The sequence below is a fragment of the Xiphophorus couchianus genome, chromosome 20 (genome assembly GCF_001444195.1).
Source record: "Xiphophorus couchianus chromosome 20, X_couchianus-1.0, whole genome shotgun sequence".
NCBI classification, from domain to species: domain Eukaryota; kingdom Metazoa; phylum Chordata; class Actinopteri; order Cyprinodontiformes; family Poeciliidae; genus Xiphophorus; species Xiphophorus couchianus.
Genome location: NC_040247.1, coordinates 16,032,896 through 16,053,212, shown reverse-complemented (window position 1 = coordinate 16,053,212; position 20,317 = coordinate 16,032,896). Strand labels below are relative to the sequence as shown.

At 38.4% G+C, this 20,317-nt stretch overlaps 1 protein-coding gene across 1 annotated transcript in view; it reads right to left on the bottom strand.

Moving 5' to 3' along the window:
• Positions 1-20,317, bottom strand: part of LOC114134914 (voltage-dependent calcium channel subunit alpha-2/delta-3-like) — a 38,905-nt gene extending 18,588 nt beyond the window's left edge. Inside the window, exons 1-11 of the mRNA XM_028001780.1 lie at positions 20,080-20,317; positions 18,820-18,901; positions 15,953-16,174; positions 14,528-14,644; positions 11,721-11,780; positions 5,097-5,259; positions 4,465-4,596; positions 3,055-3,109; positions 2,780-2,930; positions 2,464-2,538; positions 2,290-2,379 (exon numbers count right to left, since the gene is read on the bottom strand). Coding sequence (XP_027857581.1) covers positions 2,290-2,379; positions 2,464-2,538; positions 2,780-2,930; positions 3,055-3,109; positions 4,465-4,596; positions 5,097-5,259; positions 11,721-11,780; positions 14,528-14,644; positions 15,953-16,174; positions 18,820-18,901; positions 20,080-20,192 — 1,260 coding nt within the window. The 5' untranslated portion in view covers positions 20,193-20,317. The remainder of the gene's footprint in view (positions 1-2,289; positions 2,380-2,463; positions 2,539-2,779; positions 2,931-3,054; positions 3,110-4,464; positions 4,597-5,096; positions 5,260-11,720; positions 11,781-14,527; positions 14,645-15,952; positions 16,175-18,819; positions 18,902-20,079) is intronic.

Here is a 20,317-nt window from a genome sequence, read left to right as displayed (position 1 = left end):
ATGACACATTGGAGCACACTTCAAAGTCAAAGCCAAATGCTAAAAGTGACCAAAACGGCAAGATGTGAACCACTGACAGTGCTTATAGTTAATGAAACCAAACATGGCAAACTGTGTGTGTGCTTATAAAAATGAATGTTCAAGATAATTTGGCAATTCTTCTAAATTTTGCTAAACATTCCTCTGTATCACTTCACAGATCCGTAAATTTTGATTTGGACTTGATTGAAATAAAATCTTCCTCTGTTTAACTAAGTCCATGTCAACAGATTGTTTCCCTGTCTCTTTCTCACATTGCCAGTCTGAAGGCGGCTACACCCTCATAAAAAGAGTGACATTGTCTTTTTCTGAGACTTTAGGACTTCCAGAAAAAGTAAAAACACAAAACAGTAAGAACTTTTATATATGTCACCTATTAACTTAAAAAAAACAAGCTAAATGCACACAACTTATTGTTTTTCTTGTAAACTGAGTGTCTTGATATCTGTTATAGTTCTGTGTATCTGGCAAATCTAATATATATGTGTAAATACATTGATTTCTGACTTTTTATTGTGAATTCCCTGAAAGCTTCTTAACAGCAAAAGCTGAAAGTTGTAACTTCAGACAAACCAGCAAAGGAACATGACAATATGAGCAGATTGTACCTCTGCCACAGTAAGTAAAGCTTTCATATTAAACATTTTAAAGGCAGAAAGCATCAATTTTCCTCTGCAGAGAAATTAAACCATTATAAGTGAAATCTGCACTTTATAGAAACATCAAGTCCAGTTAAGAGTAACTAAAGTAAACACACATTTGACTCATATTGTGCTTTTTTTATGCTCTGGATGTGTCACAAATGAACCCTAGCAGTGTGACAGTGGATCAAATTAAGCATCTCAAGGAACTGAAGCAGCTCAGTAATTTGATTTACTCTAAGATTTGACATGATTAGGTGCCTGAGATAAAGATGGATGAAAATGAGGGACCACGGACTGAATGACTCTCATGCTGCTCAGGAGATAATTGGCCGACAACAAAGTGACAGCAGCTGCTCAAATGAAGACACTCTATGGTCTTTTATCTGAGTATTTAGTTTATAGTTCATTTGTCAACTCTAGACTAACAAGAATACATGTAATTTTTTAAAGTCATCTGTCAACAAATTCAATTCTGAGAAGTGTGGCAGGCCTTTGATTTATTTAGACAGTGATACGCCTAAATAAAATCAAGCTCAAACAGCTGGATTAAACCACAGTATCTATATATAAATATCTACTAAGAATTAGTAATTCTGTTGATATGGAGTGTGACATTTCACATTTACACACTAATTTAAGGGCTATGAATACTTTTGCAGGCCATCATTTTCCTGGTATTGATCAGATATTATTATTAAAATCTGATCATCCCAAAACAAGGCTTCTGTTTTTGATTTGTTATCAAAAATCCCAATAACCAAATGTGGTGGCAAAAGGTTTTTATCATGAACTTGAGACTTTTTGTTGATATGAACAGTCTATAAAGAAAGTTTGTAATCTGCATTGCTGTGATACTCTCACCAAACTATATAAATGCTCCTTCATTCAACACATTTTTGTTCGATTTAGTCTGCGATAAGCTCTTCAGAGTTAATACAACGGGAATCAGTGCAGCTGTGAGTTTTAGCAGCAAGCTACAGAGTAGCCGATTACCATATTCACTGCAGAGCTTTAATTAATCTGACAAACGCAGAGGTAAAAGCTGTGCTCCCTCAGCTCCGGCGGCCCCGGCCACAGCTCGTCTGAAAACAGGGAGATAAACGAAATGCAGTCTGGCTCCTGGCTTTATCTCCTCCGTGTTCTAATCAGCTGCAATATTAATCATTGACATTAATTAGAGCCATTAATCACTCTTCAGAATAGATGTGTCCGTGTTTGCAGAGTGGAACGGGAGATTGAAATGGAGCGTTTCAACGGGAGACACACCTCCCAAATGCTTGAATATATTTCACTGGGAAGTGTTGCTATTTATAATTCAGAAGTCAAAGCTTTCTGTCACTGGAGACAAATGCAAATGTTAAAGTTTTGCAGCCGTTTTAGCCATGGGAGTCCTTTAATCAAAAAGAAACTGAATCCATTTGTTGCAGTCACTCAGTCCTTGTTTTTATGTCAAATTAGTGTGAAAATAATCCCACAAAATCAGTCAACAAAAACAAATACATCTGTTTGTCATGCACTGTGTAAGCACAGTTTCAACAGGACGGATAAATGTTTGAACAGCATCTGCATTAAACTGACGGTCAGAGGTTAATGCAGCGAAACTCACATCATTCAGGATTGTGAAGGCCTCAGTCAGAGCTTCGCCCAGCAGCCCAATCCCTTTGGCAAACAGCTTATCCAGATGTTCACGGAAATGCTGACAGATAAAATAAATCATTTTAAACATTATAATCCCATAAAACTTTCCCAATGGAAGGAGTTTGATCATTTAGGAACTCACGTCTTTATTGGTTGTGTCGGCTCGGACCAACGTACCATTCAAACAAGGCTCCACATAGTGGATCTCCTGATTATACTGTGGATGAAAAAGAGCAAACAAGCAGTCACATACGGTTATACTTTGCTTTTTTGCAAAAGCATCTAACTTTTGCCAATTTTCTCCCATTATATCCTCACACTATAAACTACTTCACTTAGTTTTGATGTGATAGTAATTTGACAGTGTAAAAAAGTTAAGTGTGAGAATATCTGTACAAAAACCTTTTGTTCCCCATTACAAACAAATAGAGAAAAAGAGTATGAATAAGTAAACATACAGCAATAATGTTGAAGAAGTCATTATCTCCCAGTGTGTCTAAAATGGAGGAAACTGTTTGTCTGGCGATCGTGAGCCTCAGACCCTTCATGCTCCCGCTAACATCCACTAGGATCACCACATCCTTAGGAGACGTGGCTGCCTGGATGTACCTGCAGCATAAAGTTAAATTAAATACTTCAACACAACATCACAGCAACAAGAGAACAAGTCAAATTTACATTATTTCTCCCCCATTTAGTTGGAAATGGAACATTTTAACACACGAACACTTACCACTTCCGATTTCTGCAGTCGAAGCTGATTGACTGGTCTGGATTCCACTTTACTCCTGGGGGATAAATTATGGATTAAATTTAAAGGAATTTAAAAAAAAGTGGATATTGTTTTACAATGAGGAAAACAAATGCTGAGATCTCTGCGAGATCAGAGAATAATCTCTTTAAGGTTTAACAAGTTGTCAAATTACATGATGAGGTTTATATTTGAACTTTAAATCATAAAGTGACTGTATTTGCTAAACACCTAAGAAAATATGAGCATAACAACAATAGTCATCCTGTGTTTACTTTAAAGCAAACAGCTTGTAACAGATTGGTAAATGTGTTATTTCTTTATATTCCAGGGAGATCAGAAGTGACCAACACTGATATTAGTTAGATTAAAATTCAGCTGCATAATTCTGATCAGTCCATGTCTACTTTTGGTGTTTTATGTTGCTTATTAAAATTTTGTATCAGATTTACCTAAACGTATAGAAATGTTGGTTGAACTTATTGTCTTCACCTGCATGAAACTGATTACTGATCTCCAGAAATTGTGGCACAATAAACTTTTTTTAATTCAAATTGAAAACAATATGACAACTGTTTTAATACTTGAAAAAAAATGAGTGCAAAGCAAAGACTTCTTTCTTTGATTCATTTTTATTTATATAATGCACATGTCTAACATTGCCTAAATCTTTTTTCTCTGGAATCACATCAGACATTTTGTGGATTAGGAAACAGAGGGTTGTTCCTTCAGTGGCTGTAGACTAACACTGGCAAATTCTGATTAATGGCATTCTGTTTAAATGCATCCTCTCTGATGGTGTGTAAAATTACAACATTAGCCAAATTACCCCTTTAGAAAGCCTAAATCATTTGTTCTGATCAGTTTTTTTTCCTTTTTAATGCAGTGACAGCTCCCATGAGACAAAGCTTTCTTTTCATTCTCTTTCTCAATCCCACACACAAACACAAAAGGCTAATCTTTATAAGGATTATGCACAGAGTTTATTCTGGACAAAAGGATTACTTAATCAGTAACTCCAAAGTTTTAAAGTCAAACTAAAAACCAAACAATTAAGATTTTCTCTCTTAGGTTCAGACTTCATATAAGGATTATTATCACAACATAAAATCCCCTTTATGCCTTAGAAATAAAATTGATAAGTAGCCTTTTAGTTCAGAAAAAGTTCACTTTACACCTCGGAGGATTTGACAGATGTATTCCCAGGAATACTTTTTTTTATTAATTTATCATTTCTTGATGAAAAGATTTACTAAAACTTTAAAAAAAAAAGGAAAGATGCACAATTTGAAAGTGTTCTGATAAGATTGACTCTAGTAGCAATTGTTACAAAACTTGGTTCAGAACCACAGCCTGAACTTGAATGAGAAGAACAGGAGTGACAGCTCTCACCGGGGTACTGTCTGAAGAAACCTTTGGCACTTCCAAAGTACTGCCAGATAAGTGTTGGATCTCTTTCAAAGTTTTCTACAAACACCTTGTTCAAGGCCTCCGACCAGTAGACCCCATTCATGATATCTGGATCTGGAAACGACAGAGGCAAAGAAACGGACAAGTGAGTTAAATGGAGATAACGGTTGCCATCTTGGTCGCCATTAGTGCCTGCATGATTGACCTTTGTCCCTTATTGACTCCCTCTGAAGCCGACACAATGGCTGCATCTGAATCATCCCCTCCCCTCCTGCTGCTGGACGAGCCTCTCTTTGTGCGGAGAGCAGAGAGTTATTGGGAGTCTATTTGAGCAAAACAAAAGCCACCCAGGCGATGTGACAACAAGAAGCAGCCGAGCAGCTATCCGTATGAACAACATCTTAACAGCAGACTCTGCCTTTTATGTCTGGGCTGTTATCAATCGCCCAACTTCACTTCCCACAGCTTGTGACACTGATTTAGCTCTGGCTACCATTCCTCACTTTCATCACTCACTTATCCCGCTCCATCTCTCCTCCCTCTTCATCAGCCTCCTGTATTGTAGGTAAATAACTCTCAGTCCTGTATTTGTGGCACGCTCCAGGAGTCCTCACCTTTATTGTACATGTTGGTGGGCACCTGCACCACACTGAGGCTCAGGTTGACTGAAAGGTTGTTGAAATGGTCATTGGGCTCCAGGAGGAACTCTCCCCCCAGCTCCACGGGTTTCTCGTCTTCGCCCACCTCGTTGATCAGCACAGCATTGAAGTACTCAAACTAAAATAGAAAAAGGGAATACGCGTGATGTAAGATGGGTGTCAAACTCATTTTCGTTTTGGGCCAAATCAAGATCTTGAATGTTCTTAAAGGGCCAGTCGAGCCAGAACGATTGATAAAACCTGTTAAACTTCTAACATATTAACAAATAGCTGTCTTTGCAGTTGAAGTAGTTCCTAAAATTAAACATCATTTCACATCGTTCAGTCCCTCCTGAATTGTGTGATTCTTTTTTTGGGGTGGGGGGTGGGGAGGGGGGAGAGGGAGGCAATAAAATAAATATTTATTTATGTCTGTGTGTGACGTGAATTGTGACTTTGTTAATGATCACATCGATCATAGACCAATAACTTGACATCAAATTGTCAGTTAAACCCAATGTTTTTGACCACTTTTGCTGAAAATTTGCAGTTATGCATTGGTGAGAAAAAATTTGGGAATCTGTTGATTTTGCCATGAATTTCCACAATCACAGGAAACTGGGAGGACTGGTTGACATAATTTGGCATCTGGAGTCGTGAGGTTCCACACAAGAAGCGATGGCGGGCCAGATTTGGCCCTCAGGCCTCGAGTTTTATATATTTAAGACATAAAGACTCGACTAGAGGCAGTCGGATCTGTGTACTTTGTGCAGGAATTTAGAACCTGATACAAATCTTTCTACTTTTTATCTCTTTAATGCACAAAAGAAAATAACAGAAAAGAAAAAAGTAGTGAAAAGAATGACAAGACTTGAATATATTTATCCCATACACTGTAAAAAAAAGTCACTGTAGAATTAACAGTCATTTACTGGTAGCTGGGTTGCCAGCCAGTTACTGTAATTTTTACAATAAGGAAATTACAGTAACTTTACTGTAATTTTTTTTACAGTAGTCTTACTGTAATTTTATTACAGTTTTACTGTAATTTTATTGCAGTTTTACTGTAATTTTTATTACTATCTTACTCTAATTTGATTAGTGTTACTGTAATTTCTTTAAAATAGGCAGTAATACCAGTAATTATATAACATGGTTTCTGTGATTTCATCACATTTTTATCATAATAAAATTGCTTTAGTCACGTAGTAGAATTACAAAAAGTCATTTTACAATAAGTCATGAAACTGCATACTTTGCCAGCTTTTAAAAGATTAAATGTGAACTTGCAAATTAATCCGGCTTAATCCAGTTCACCACCACCATCTACAAACAGGCATGTTTAGTAAACTGGAGTTTCCAAATGACCCTGAGACATTAATGCATGGCTAGTTGCTTGACTCTTATCTCTGCGTTATTGTCTTTGTGATGGATTGGCGACCTGTCCGCGCCGTAGCGATCCATTGAGTGCCAGAGAAAGGCACCAGCAACCTCAAGACCCTGAGCCAGATTAGGCAGGCATAGAAAATGGATGGATCTTCATTCTCATACCTATGAGCTGACTGACCTTTCCTATTTATCTTTGTGCCAATTTAAATAAATGCACCAAAAAAGCATGAATAAACTTGAGACGTTACCACCTGCAGTAAATCACCACAGAAAGTTGCAAAACAGTGTCATAATCAAGAATGTCAGAATTGTCCAGACAAAAACACATCTTAGACTTTGAAAACTGTAAGAAAAATAACTACTGAACAGATACTTTTGTCAGATGAGCATTTTTGAGAGGCAGAACAAACAAAATAGTACTGCCAGTACTATTGATAGTGCCACACTGCCAGTCAAGCATAATGCAGGTGCGTTTTGGTCTCAGGGAGTTTTTATAGGAGGAAATTGCCACTGTGGGTTGCACCTTGATGAAGGAGAGCTATCACAAAGTTATGGACTGTCACACTGAACCCTGTAGACAGCACTTTATTTTACTGGGAACGCTTTTATCCAACAAGATAATCCAAAACCTGACACAAACCTTCAAAATGTCTCAAAAAGAGACAGCAGTCATCCAGAAATCTGAATGGTATAAAGAGACACAACATAAAGGAAATCCATCTTGAAAGAAATGCTCCAGGAATTTGTTTTTAAAAACTGACTAAGATTTGCATTTTCAAAAAAGTTTAAATCTTTCCACTTTACAAGCATCTCTACTCCATGTTAGTCATTTAATATTGAAAGAAAATGTGTGGTTGTGATATAACAAATTGTGTAAATTAATCAAAACGTTGAAGGTATGAATACTTTTGCAAGGCATATTGTGTAAGATAGAAGTTTGTAAACTTGTGTTCATGTTGGCCCTGAGGGACTCCACTTTCTGAGCTGGATTATGTGAGGCAGTTCAGTCCAACAAAGGTATAAAATCAATATTTGTGCTCTCAGCTAAGCAAATTTAAATCACTGAAATAATAATGTCCGGTAACAAAATGTCCAAAAACAATGCAGTTCTCTCAGTAAATGAGTTAGGAGTAAATTGCTCTGAAGCATTTTTTACACATGGAGGATTTGTCAGTAAGAAACGTTAGGAAATACCTGCATCAGCTTCTGTATTTATCAAAAAGTATGCAAAGATTATTCATCTGTAATTGAATGTAAGGATGTACTGAATGTGCTGCAGGAGGACTTTGTGTAAAGTGAAAAAAGTCTGTGCTTACAGTTTGCATGACCTGTCCTTCGCTGCCTGCTGCTGCAGTGAAAGAATAACTCATCCTGTCTGAGCGGCCTCTCCATGGCCTCTATTGTACGCACCGAGAGGGAAGGAGGAAGATGGGAGATATGCGGAGGAAGGGAGGGAGAGAGAGATGGCTGATGGACTCCACGGCATCACTCTCGGGGGAGACTGAGCGGGCATCACCATCAAGCAGCCTCTGACAGCTCATACCACGCCTGAGCAGCTCTCTGACGAGCTGCGGCAGTGCAGGGGGAGGAGGAGGAGGAGCCTCTGAGGAGTGTGGGGCGGGAGGAAGAGGGGGGACGTGCACACTCAGCAGAAATTCAGTTCTGTAGGGAGGCGCGTTAACCACCAGGGTTATTACTGTAGAGCAGGCCGTGGGACACTGCAGTTCTCCGAGACGGCCCACTGACTCTTACAGTTAGCTGGAGGCCATACTGCAGAGATGTGCCCTCCATTACAGACTGCAGGGGCCCCACTGTACAACCAGGCTTATGGTGACAGGGCAGGACGCTCACTGAGCTTTGTTGTGTGTAACACGAACAACTCTTCTTACCACTATCAGCTTTACAATCTGTGCAGAAACCTTCCTGTGCTGTGAATCAGATTGTCTTATCTGGATTTTATGTGACAAACCAACACAAAGTGGTGCATACTTGTTGAGAGATTTTTTTTTTTTTTTTTTTGCATATTTAAGCTTCAAGAGTGTATTGTATCCAATCTGCTTGAGCGAAACACAAACACTCAAAAAACTTTCACTCCAGTTACTGTCTTTTGAAATAAATCTCAAAGGTATTTAGGGTTATGAGTTATGTTAGCTTCAACTGCCACACAACATTTTGCATGTAGCCTTTAAAGTTATATTCTGGATGCTTATTTTATCACACCTTTTTACAGGAATCCTGAGATGGAAATCTCTGCAGTTCCTCCACAGCATCTTGGCTGCTTTTCTGATTAACCTGCTTCCTGCCAAACTCTGGTGTCATTTTCTGTCCAGTACTGAATGACAGATTGAACATTTCTCCATGTGGTGCTCAAAGTTTGGAATGGTGACTTATGACCAAAACATGACAAACCTCTCCACAACTTTATCTCTGATCTGTCTATTGAACTTCCTGATGGTGTTTGTCCACTAATGTTCTCTAATAAACCTGTAACGCATTCATACAGCAGCTGTATTTATGTTAAAATTAAGTTACACACAGATGGACACCATTTACTAACTTGGTAACTTCTAAGAGTTTTATTTCAGGAGTATCAGAGAAAATGTTTGAATACCACTATTGCACTTTTCAGATTTTTTTATTTATTTAATTTTTGGTAAAAAAATGAAACTATACAAATAAATACCTGCCAGTTTGTGGCTGCAACACAAAATGCGATAAACTGAATATTCTTGATGTGCACTTCATAAGACAAAATGAAATAAAGTTACATTATCATCAGAGAAACGATATTCTATACCTTCTCTTTCTCTCTCATTTTTTTTTTTTTTACATTTTGCAAAACCCACGTGACTTAAACTGAAAAGAGAACATGACCTTATATTTCAAAACGAACTAAATGAATTGTTCCAATTGAATCTATGGTGAATAATAATGAGTCTGAGCTGCACCATCAGACCTGATCCGACCTGATCTGCCTGCTGCACCGCAGGCTGGACTCGGGTCAGATGTGACGGTCCTGACGGGAAGCAGCTGAGATAAGAGCAGCCGGCTTATCTCGCTGTGGTCGGTGAAATGACGCGTGAAAAATGTGTTGTGTCAGAAGAGGCGGCGGTTCACTAAATGATGCCAGAGGGAGCGACATCAGGACATCAGATCATTACTACCACAAGTGGATATTGCATTTTCCTCATTATTTTTTATATGGCAATTCAGATGGAATGACATGTAAAAAGCCTGTGTTGTAGCTTACAGTCACAAGACGCATTTGCTTTGATCGAAATGAAAATAAAGTTCTGTAAATCTATTTTTTTAAAAATATATTTTCTTTTCTCATTGTAAATAATTTGATTTATATATTTTTGACATTACTGCTTTAAGAAAACTAATTCAGACTTGGAAGTATTGGAGGAAAAATGTAACCTTTGGGTTTTATATTTTTAAAAGCATCATAAAAGCGTTGGGCATATTTAAAGTATTTAAAAAAACAAACTGCATTCTTATTTGAATTTCCAATCTTCCCATCTGGTTCTGCGGGTATAAACAGTGGAAACAAGCGGGGAGGAACAAGAGCGCTGAATGTATTCAGACGATGTAAATGCTTCTATTAAACGCAAACTGATGCCGTTATTTCTGTGTTTTGTTGCTCCAGCGCGCTTTCCAATCTACAGCCACGGAGCTGAAACAATGCGTCGCGCAGAAAGAGAGAGAGAAAAAAGAGTTTCATTTATCTTTGTCCGCGGTGCAGTGAGAGAGACAGGCGAGAGAGAAGAGGGAGAGCGCAGAAATGCTGCATTTCCACTGCAGAGACGGAGGAGGCTCAGACACAGCGCCCTGCAAACCCGCAATGAGAACCGCGGAACAAAGTCCCGAACAGGTGCGGCACTACACTGAAAAATAATATCTCAACAAAAATTCCGCTTCTTAGTAGCTCTTTGTCCGTTTTTGGATGTGGCAAAAGAATAACGCTGCATGTCCAGTAGGCCCAGTTTTTTATTTCATAAAATGTGAACAATGTGGCATCCCACCTTGAACCCAACAGTGCTAGTGCTGCACACTCAGAGAAAAAGTACTTTCCTTTAAACACATTTTCATTGATATTTAGTATTTCAATACGGCCAAGCAAAATCCTACGGTAAATGGTAGACGGCCTGTCCTTGCACAGCGCTTTTATCAAGTCCTGAAGACCCCAAAGCGCCTCGCTCCACACGCAGTCATTGACCCACTGACGCAGACGTTCACATGCTAAATGCGTGAGCGGTTTTCTAAAATTGATATGGCACAGCCAGGACCCAATTGTGTCAGAGGTTTGCAAAAAGTGTTAAAAAAAAGAAACTGTCTATTCCGCCCTGAACATATCTTCTGTTAATCAGCTAATAAAATAGAAACATAATATCTAAAGGGATCAGAACTGTGATAAAACATTAACTTATAGACTAATCAGATACCAACTTGACCTGAAGTTGGCCTCTGATTTTATTTCCTAATAAAGGCTAAATTAAAAGGCTTGTTTCTGTGTTTTTAAGGAATCCGGAGCGCATCAATTAATTCAAGTTCAAGATCTAAAATATTGGTTAAACTTGAACTAAATTATGTTATATTGGTTCCTGAAAATACAGTTTGAGATTTTACGAAATCTCTATAGGTCCCCTTGTTGTTTTCTTCAAGATAACTCTGGATAGCTAGTTTGTTTAAAACATGGTTTCAAAACAAACACAAATAGTTTTCTTCAAAACAATATAACATAATAATAATAATAATAATAAAACACTTTAGTTCGTAAAAAAGGCATACATTTCTCAAAACTTTCCCCGTGACGTGTTAATCTGGGAGGACATCATTTGGTAACGCACAAACCTCTTGTACAATGTTTTCTGGTTACAGTTATTGCAGCTGAATCAGAGTTTAATGCATAGACGTGTTGTTGCTCTGTGAAACCATCAGCTCAGCGTGTCCTATAGCCTTGGATCTGTGTGACATTGTTCATCCCAGGAACGCCATGTATCAACCCGCTGACAGGACATCAGAGCAGAAGAAGGATGGCGCCTGCACTATTTAAAACTTTAAGGGCCTATTAACCTTCTCTACCCTTGCAGGTGCTCCTCACAGGTCCAATAATAATCATTCATATTTCACTTCACATGTTAAAGTTTTTGCTAGCTGACTTTTTTCATATATAATATATACTTTTTTCTGTTCTTGACAGAAACTCACCTGCAGGTCTGGGTTGTCTTCGTGCTGATGGTGCGCTTCTTCCGCAGCCTCCACCAGCCGCTGAGGGAAGGAAAGAGGCCCGTTAGACGTGCACACGTGTTTCTTGCTGAAAACATGAAGCATTTAGTAGATATAAAACTTGGAGGAATTATTTCAGTCGATTCTAATGCGGATAATGCACAAAATCCCCGAGTTTATACAGCTTTTCCCTCCGAGATGCGTTTTGCGTCTTTACGGTTCAGTTATAGGCTTCCTCTCGATGAAAATGCCGCTATATGATATTTTTCATTTTTGTAATGTATAGTAAGATGCATTTAGGCATTTATGCATAAATTGCAATCCACACGAACCTTAAGGTCCACATAGAGGCGGGATGATGGATGGAGGCTGGGAGGAGAACGATTTTCGTGGCGCTCACTAAAAGCGCGATAACTTACAGCTGTAACAGCTCGGTTAGATGTAAAAAAAATAATAAAAAAAATAAATGAAAAATAAAAATGTGCTTAGCTGGGGTGTTTCCGGGGGAAAACCAGCACTGAAATCACTCTTGCCTTAGGAGCCACGCAGGTAATTAACATCTGTCACATGTGTCAAAAATAACTGCAACATAAACACAACTGAGGCTGCTGAGCCAAATTCATTTGACCTCACGGTGAAATCTTGTTTCGTCAGCAGAGAGAGGGGAGAAAAGCATCGTGGATTGAATTTAATGTTTGACGGAGAACGCATATTTTTGTGCTAATGAAATGTACCCCGTTTAAAGCTCTCTGTCGTCCTTCTTCTGAAGCCAAAACATGTTTTGTAACCTGTGATGGGGGGCAAAATGAGTCAAATCTAACTGGCATTTAATCTACGTTTATTGCAGCCACACACTGGTATATAACATGCAACATCTTATCTCACAGAATCTCTTATTAAATTAAGGCCGTAATTCAAACCCTAATTGTCACGACATATCGCACTCTGGGGATCCTGCGTAAAATCCTCATCATTCCCCCTGCAGAGGAAATGCTTCCGAGCTCCCAAGGCTTAGATAAGCTGACGCTGCTCCTGAACATATCATGAAACTAAACATTCACTAAGAGTTTGCTTTGTAAAAAAGAAAAAAACAAAGTAAAAATTAGCGGCTACAAAAAAAATAAATAAATAAAATGAAGAAGGAAATCTGCGAGCGATGACGAAACCCTTGAAACGTATTATCTGTTCTCCAAACTGAGAATCAAATATCAAAAAGCACAATTTTCTGTTCGGTAATTACTTCAGTTAATGACTTAAACAAACTGATTGGCCTTATTATCGCTCACATCGGCTCACAGAAGGACGAAATAAATGCAAATCATAAAGCTTTAAAAGCTTCAGAGCTTTTTCTTTTCGCTATTTGTGCCAAACAGCAAATCCAGCGGTAAAATGAAATGTAATAGATTAATTGAGAAACTGACTATATTCTTGCATGTTTATTTTTATAACATAAACCCGTCCAAAAAAAGAAAGGAAGAAAAGAAAATTTGTCAGTTTATTTTCTCTGTCGGAGCACAGAAGAAAACTTTCTCAATTCATAATACGTTACTTTAAAAAGATTTGTTCAAACTAAAGATTCTCCAAGAACTGAACGCATTATTTAAACACTGATTCCCAGGACACCACTGAACTCAAGATGTCAATAATAGTTGATTAGTGCTGCAGCACAATATGTATTGGTGCCTCTGATAAAGATGCGTTTAAATAGCAACATAATGCCAATAATAATAATAATAATAATAATAATAATAATAATAATGGGGGGAAAATACAAGCTTAAATATTCCCAAATAATATTCCCAAATTGAGAAATAAAAATGTATGTTAAAATTACTGGTTGCACAATTATTGACAATAATTAAACACATATTGTTTGTTTGTAAAAATAGAGGTGATAAAGGACCCATCCACATGCAGGAGGCAAAATATAACATTTAAAAAGAGATATTTCATAACATAAAGTCCAAACTTATAAGAAAATGGAATAAGATATTCTTTTTGAAGATCCCCCTTCTTATAAGTAAGAAAAGAAATTCAAAGTAAGGAGCATGAGACGGACACAGAGCAACATGGGAAACATCAGGAGAATCCAGCAGAATACAGATACATATTTACTAGAAATAAAGCTTGATGGATGTAAGACAATCGGGAGATTGACCCAAAATGCATAAAAAACTGAAAGTACCAAAAATGATGCCATAACGGACAAAAAATTGACCAAAACCATTTTTCGTCATATAAAGACAAAATGGAAAAGACAAGGCTGCAGGTTATTTATCAAACATGCTACATGCTAAACCTCACAAGTCCATAAATGGCTGTGATAAAACAGTCATGTATATCTACAGTCAGATCAACAGAGAAAGAGTTTTGAAGCAGTAGCAACCAAGGCTGGTTGACAACCCAAGTCTGTCTTGCACCACGCAAAGTGAGCAATGTCAGAGAGAAAGGAAGGAAAGCTCCCTGTAGGAAAGGTGCAGCATAAAAGTCTCCTTAACAACCACTGGCTTTTGTACAAATCATTACCAGGGATGCAAATAAGTATGGAGGGAGACATGTGTAAATAGGAGTTTCCTGAAGATAAATAGCCTCATCAAAATACAAGATTATTTTGTGCTCATTGAGTTACTTCCTGTCTGAAAAGCACAAACACCTCAGAGCCTCCCTCTCGCTTTCTGGAGACACCCTGACTCCACCTTTGCTGTTCCACAGACTCCTATTTTCTGCTCTGCAGTGAATACACCCAAAGCTGATTTGTTTTTTCCTCAACATTTTATTTTTTTACATACCCTGGTGGCCTCTGCTTTTCTCTGGAACATCTCCTCCATCTTCACAGCCAGATCTTTAACCAGCTTCACGCCGTCAATCTCCTCCACTCTGACCGACTTTTCGGGCTCTTTATATTTCTGAGAAAATAATCATAAACAAACGTGACAGCCGGGACGAGTGGAGGGAGGGGATCTTCAAACACAGGTGAGGAGCCATCAAGGTTGACGCTGTTATTCACATCATGTGATGAAATGAGGGAAAGGGTGAGATGTTTCATGCGTTGTTCCGCTTCACTCACGGGCTGTTAAACAAGGATTATAAACGTTCATGTGTTTGCTGACATGATGCACAGAGCTGATAAAACCTGCAGCTCCAAACGCCTCGCTGTCTTTATCTGGTCTCAGTGATTGGCTGCACGTGCAGGATGTCTTTCTCTTTGCGATAGGCTGGAGGTGGCCATGTTGGGTGGTCACGAGGAGGAGGGTGTGTGGATGGGAGTGAAGGCTATGCATGGTAAGAGGGTAATTGAAATGGAGTCAAAGCACAGGAGAAAGATAATAACACGTCAAGCTCGGGCAACTCCGTGTAATGAACTACACCTCAAATAATGCTGATTCTGCTGGATGTACAGGACCTCCTGTGATAGAATAAAAGCCTGCAACAGCTCAGAGGAATCCAGCGTTATATAACCCAACATCTGACCGGCACACACATACACTTTGTAAAACGGTAACACACGCCAAATAATAATACCAAAAAAACTCCACATTTTCAGGCTATCAGCTGCTTCCTATAACATTATCCTAAAAAGAGCACAATAGGCTCCCACATACAAAAGAAACACAGAGTGTGTGGACAAAACACACACACACACACACACACACACGCCGGTACATGAGGCGACAAATTACCTACTGAAAAGAAGAGTGTGAATTTGCAGTGGAGCAGAACAGTTCATTTCACGCCTGTCCTCCTCGCCCCAGCACCTCAAGCCCCTGCACAGAAACTCCCAGCCTCACCTCCTCTCAAGCCCTCCAGTCGTCAAGTGGAGGTGAAGATCCATCCATCAAATCCCCTGATCATAATTATTGATTAGACTAATGACCGATGGAGGAACTCCGGGAGGCAGAGGAGGCTAGGAGCGTCTTCGGGTTCACAGGAACCATAATGAAATCAGGGAAATCAGAGTAAAAAGCAGGTAATGATCAGCTGTCTAACGACCTGTCAGCTGGCTCACAGCTCAATGCTTGGTGCTGACTGGCTCAGCTCCGGTCACGCCGGCATGCGCAGGAACATTTGTGAGGTGCTTACAGGCACATGAGAAGAAGCAAATGTGCGGGCTAGATGGCAGGAAAGTGTTTGTACACAGATGAAATGCATGTTCCCTTACATGCAGCGTGATGCTTCAGCTCACACCATTCAGGCCCCGGTAAAGGAGCGGTTACCTCTGGGCAGGAGAGTCCTGGGTTTTGGGCTTGGAGACGCTTCCTAAACGCCGTTTGGACACTTTCTCCGTATTTTCGAGGACTTCCTCGCTGCCCTCCACTTTCTTCCCAAAGACAGGCAGCTGTGATCTTAGGGTTCAGCCTGCTGGTGGCCCTGATGGGGGGACTGGCCTCAGAAGTGGAGTTGGCCCCCGGACGTGGCGCCGTAATGGACCACAGCTCCTAAAAACAACAAAATGGTTCAAAGCTGAGATTTAATGAACGAAGCAGTCTCTGAATCATTCTGTATAAAAATATGGCTTGTCATCAATTTTTTAATAGGATGTAAGCTAATTCTTGATGTATTTTTATTAAAATATACATTGTACTCTTGTGCAACACAGAGCATCCCCCAGCATGCTCTGCTTAGATTGCTATTCAGACAAAATCAACTGTAATACAGCTGCTCACAAAAGCAAGTGATAAATCTAAAGCTCTGCATTACGTCACACTTTCACCTTGCAGACTTGGTGCTACAGAACAACTATGGAAACATAAGTAGCAAGGTGTTCATAAAACAACAAGCAATATTTTTTATGTGTTTCTTTCTTTCTGAAGAGTGATTGTGTCATCTAGTTTAATCACTTTCTCAGGTCTGTATATCTTCAAACTCAAACTAGTAGAAACTACTGTAAAAACTGCATAGTGCTATAGAAAAGTCTATTTTTTCATGGTCTTGCTGTCAGATGCCAAAAATCAGTGAATAAATATAAAGATCTCAGTTGGATTTTGGAGTCAAAACACACAAGCTTTACCTTCTGGAAGAAAAACCTTCCAACCCAAAGTGCCAGTTTATTGTTTTATGTGTTACACTAAAGCATATAGTTTAACACATACATGTTACACTATTTGCTTGTATTAATATATTATACAAGCATGAATGTATTAATATATTTGCAAATTAATACAGAATCTGAAGATTTTTCAAATGATAAGTCAGCTGAAAAGGTTGGAGACACAAATGTGAAACATGTTTTTGTGAAGTCATACATAATAACGACGTTGTGCATGTTATTGCTGCCACTGCTGGCTTTCCTATTTTTCACCTTGTCACTCTTCTGTCTTCTCCATTTGTTTTTTTTATATCACCAAATAAAACTTTTCACTCCTTAAGAGGAAATAGTGTCAGAATGAGCTACTGCTTTTGTAACTAAGTGGATAAAAGTGTAAGCTAAAATATCACAAGGTTTATGTGACAACCAACAACAAGGTAAAGGACTAAATGTATTTCACATACATGTAACACATAACATTCGCATATTCATACTTGTTTAGTTCCCCAACGGATTGAGGCCAAGAAAGTTTGAAATCTTACAAAAGTCTCAACATTTTTTGTTTGTGGAGAGCAGAGGGATTTGATAGAGGCTTTTTGCTCAGGGCACAACTATTACAGTGGGTGGCACAAACCATCCCGCCCGCCAAAACAACAAAACAAAAAAGTTAAAAGTTAATCTTCTGTTCCTCCCAAAATAGATTTTCTTTTAGTTACTGCCATGTCCAGGAAATGATGATTGGGAGCTGAGCTTAGTAAAAAGGAGTATATATAAAAATGTATATATATATATATATATATATATATATATATATATATATATAATATATATATATATACTCCTTTTTACTAAGCACAGTGCCCCTTATAAATAATCAGAATTATATTTGATCAGCTGTGGTTGGAAATTTGATGGTCAAACATATTTTTATTTGATTAATATAAGAATATTGCCTGTGCTTTTCATTACATCAGTCCAGATTGAGATTGAGATTACCACCACAACAACTGGACTGAATTATTCAACACCGTTTCTAGACATATTAAAACACAGCTTGGACTTTTAAAATCTTTCTATGAGAAAAATGAGTCACATATTTCTCAAAGAAAGGTAAAAATTTCTTCCCTTTACAAAAGGATATGTTTGAGTGTACAAACCACCAAAGTGAAAACTCAAAGAGGAAAATGTTCACATTTGTTGTTATGAGAACATTGCCACACATTACTGACATTAACGTTTTTCTCATTGAATGTTTGCAAATACATTTAATAGACATTTGCCAGTTTTTGGATTGAGCAAAACCAATTAAAACTGGACTTTTCTTACCACAACACATTTCTACTGAAACTTTGTCCAGAGGTTCTGGTGGGTAATGAGCTTAGGAGGAAGTGCCTGCAGTGCCTGTCATGGTCTTGGGCTTTTCGGCTGATGTTTTTGGTGTAAAAGTAGCCACACACCCTCCAACATTGCAGTTATTCAGCATTCATAAGGAGAAGCTCCTCCAGCTGTTTACTGCACCTCCTCCAGTCTAATCCCAGTGAAGTGAACAGGACAGGCCTCCATTTATCAACCTGACTTCACTATGATTGCCTTTTTAAACCCGAACCCACCTCTGCCATCAAGTGGCCACAAAGATAATCTGCATCTCGTGCTCCCCACACACTCCATTCACTTATTCACCCCTTTCATCCCCTCCACTCACACACACGCCTTCAGCTCCCTGTGTTTACATCCGAGGCTGGAAGCTCTCCACTCAGGAGAGTTCACAGGAGAGAGGAGATAAGTGGGAGAAACAGAGCTGTGGTTAATGGGCCGCGTCGAGCACAAACACACATGAACTCAAAAACACAATGACACACACTCGCATGGCACTCCAAACACACCTGAGTCTCCTCTGAAACAAGGCCTCAGCATTCAGCTGAGACACTCAAATACTCCTGCAGCCATCAGAGGTCAAATGCATTACAGCAGAAGTGAAAGTTACCACACAAAACTATCAGACAAATAAAGAAGTCACTTGGACTGAAAGAAAACACTGAGAAGTTACAAACATACCTTTTGTAATAGCTGGGAGCCAGAGTACTTCGCAGAAATTGATTTGATTTCTCCGCCAAATGCAGAGGCCCAAAGCTTTACACTGCCAAAGAAAAGAAAGAAAAACTGATGAATTGACAAAGAATCACAGAGTTACCTTGAGAAAGAAGAGAGAAAAGATTGCTAAGTAGGTCAAACATACATATGTTTTGGGTAACTTAATCAATGGCTTCCTCCTGTCATCTGCAGCTGTTGAACTTCTATCTTTAACTTTTAGGCACCTGATAGCTTCTCCTGATAAGTTGATCTTATTCACCTGCTGTGCACTCATAGAAACTTTCACTAAATTTAAATCACTTTTCTGCGGAACAATAATCTGTAATGTTCCAAGATGTTGTTTTACATACAAATATGTAAAAAAACACCTATAAAACATTGTTTATTTATGGCTTTAAAGAATTAAGATTTTCTTTTAATTAACACAAAAGGTTTTCCTGAAAGCTTTAAATCATGCAAACAGTTACCTGGTTTTCATAAAAAGACGAAGAAAAAATAAAAGTTTCATCTAGATTTCTTTTTTTTTTCCATTTGTCAGGAATTAAAACTGAAATGTAACGTGGAATATTTGAAGTTTTATTGATTTGCTATGTTCAGTGTTGTAAAAGATGCACAGTGCCCTAAAGAAATGCTGGATGTGTTTGTTTTTTAATAAACCTTCAGTTTAATTATATCTGCTGGTGATTAAGAGCAACTCTGAAACAAAGTGATCAGTGAAACGTTATACAATGGTCAGAAAATCAGAGTTTAAAAAATATATATTAATCATGCTTCTTCTGTATGTTTTGGATAATAAGTGATAATAAAACTTGGGTAACGCTAACTTCTTTTTAAATAGAATATTACACTTTTTGTTGCTTGTTCTTTATTAAACAAATCCATACAGATGGATTAAAGGTGAGACATTTACACATTACTTCTTAAATTTTAGCAAACCTAAAACTTAGTTGAGTAACTTTACAAGCATTACAACAAAAAATCAATTTGTTCTTTCAGTCACATTTCAAAGCTTAGCTGTTACATCACATTTTCTTTACTTTGCAAATTTTCTGAAGTGGTACAGGGTCTGATTCAAATCTAACTAAGGTTCTGTTCTTCAGAGATTCAAAAAGCAAATTTTGAATGTTCTGAGTGTGAAACACATTTGGCGCTGATTTTACAAAGTCTTTACAAAATGTAACAAACTGATTAGATAAGTAGAAAAAAAACTGAGCATCCACTCACACTGACAGAGGGATTCCTTGCTGAGATCCTGCCACCGTCGCTACGTTCCAGCCGATGAAGATCCAGAGAAGAAGAAACGTGTGCAAGACTTGGATCCTGCAGATTCCCTCCATTTCAAGCTCTGTGTTTCCTCTGGACAATTTCTGCAGAGTAAAAATCCAGTCCGACCTCAGTGCAGCTCAATCCCCTCCTCCGGTGCAACTTCTTCACCTTCTGCTTCCACTGCCAACACGTCCTC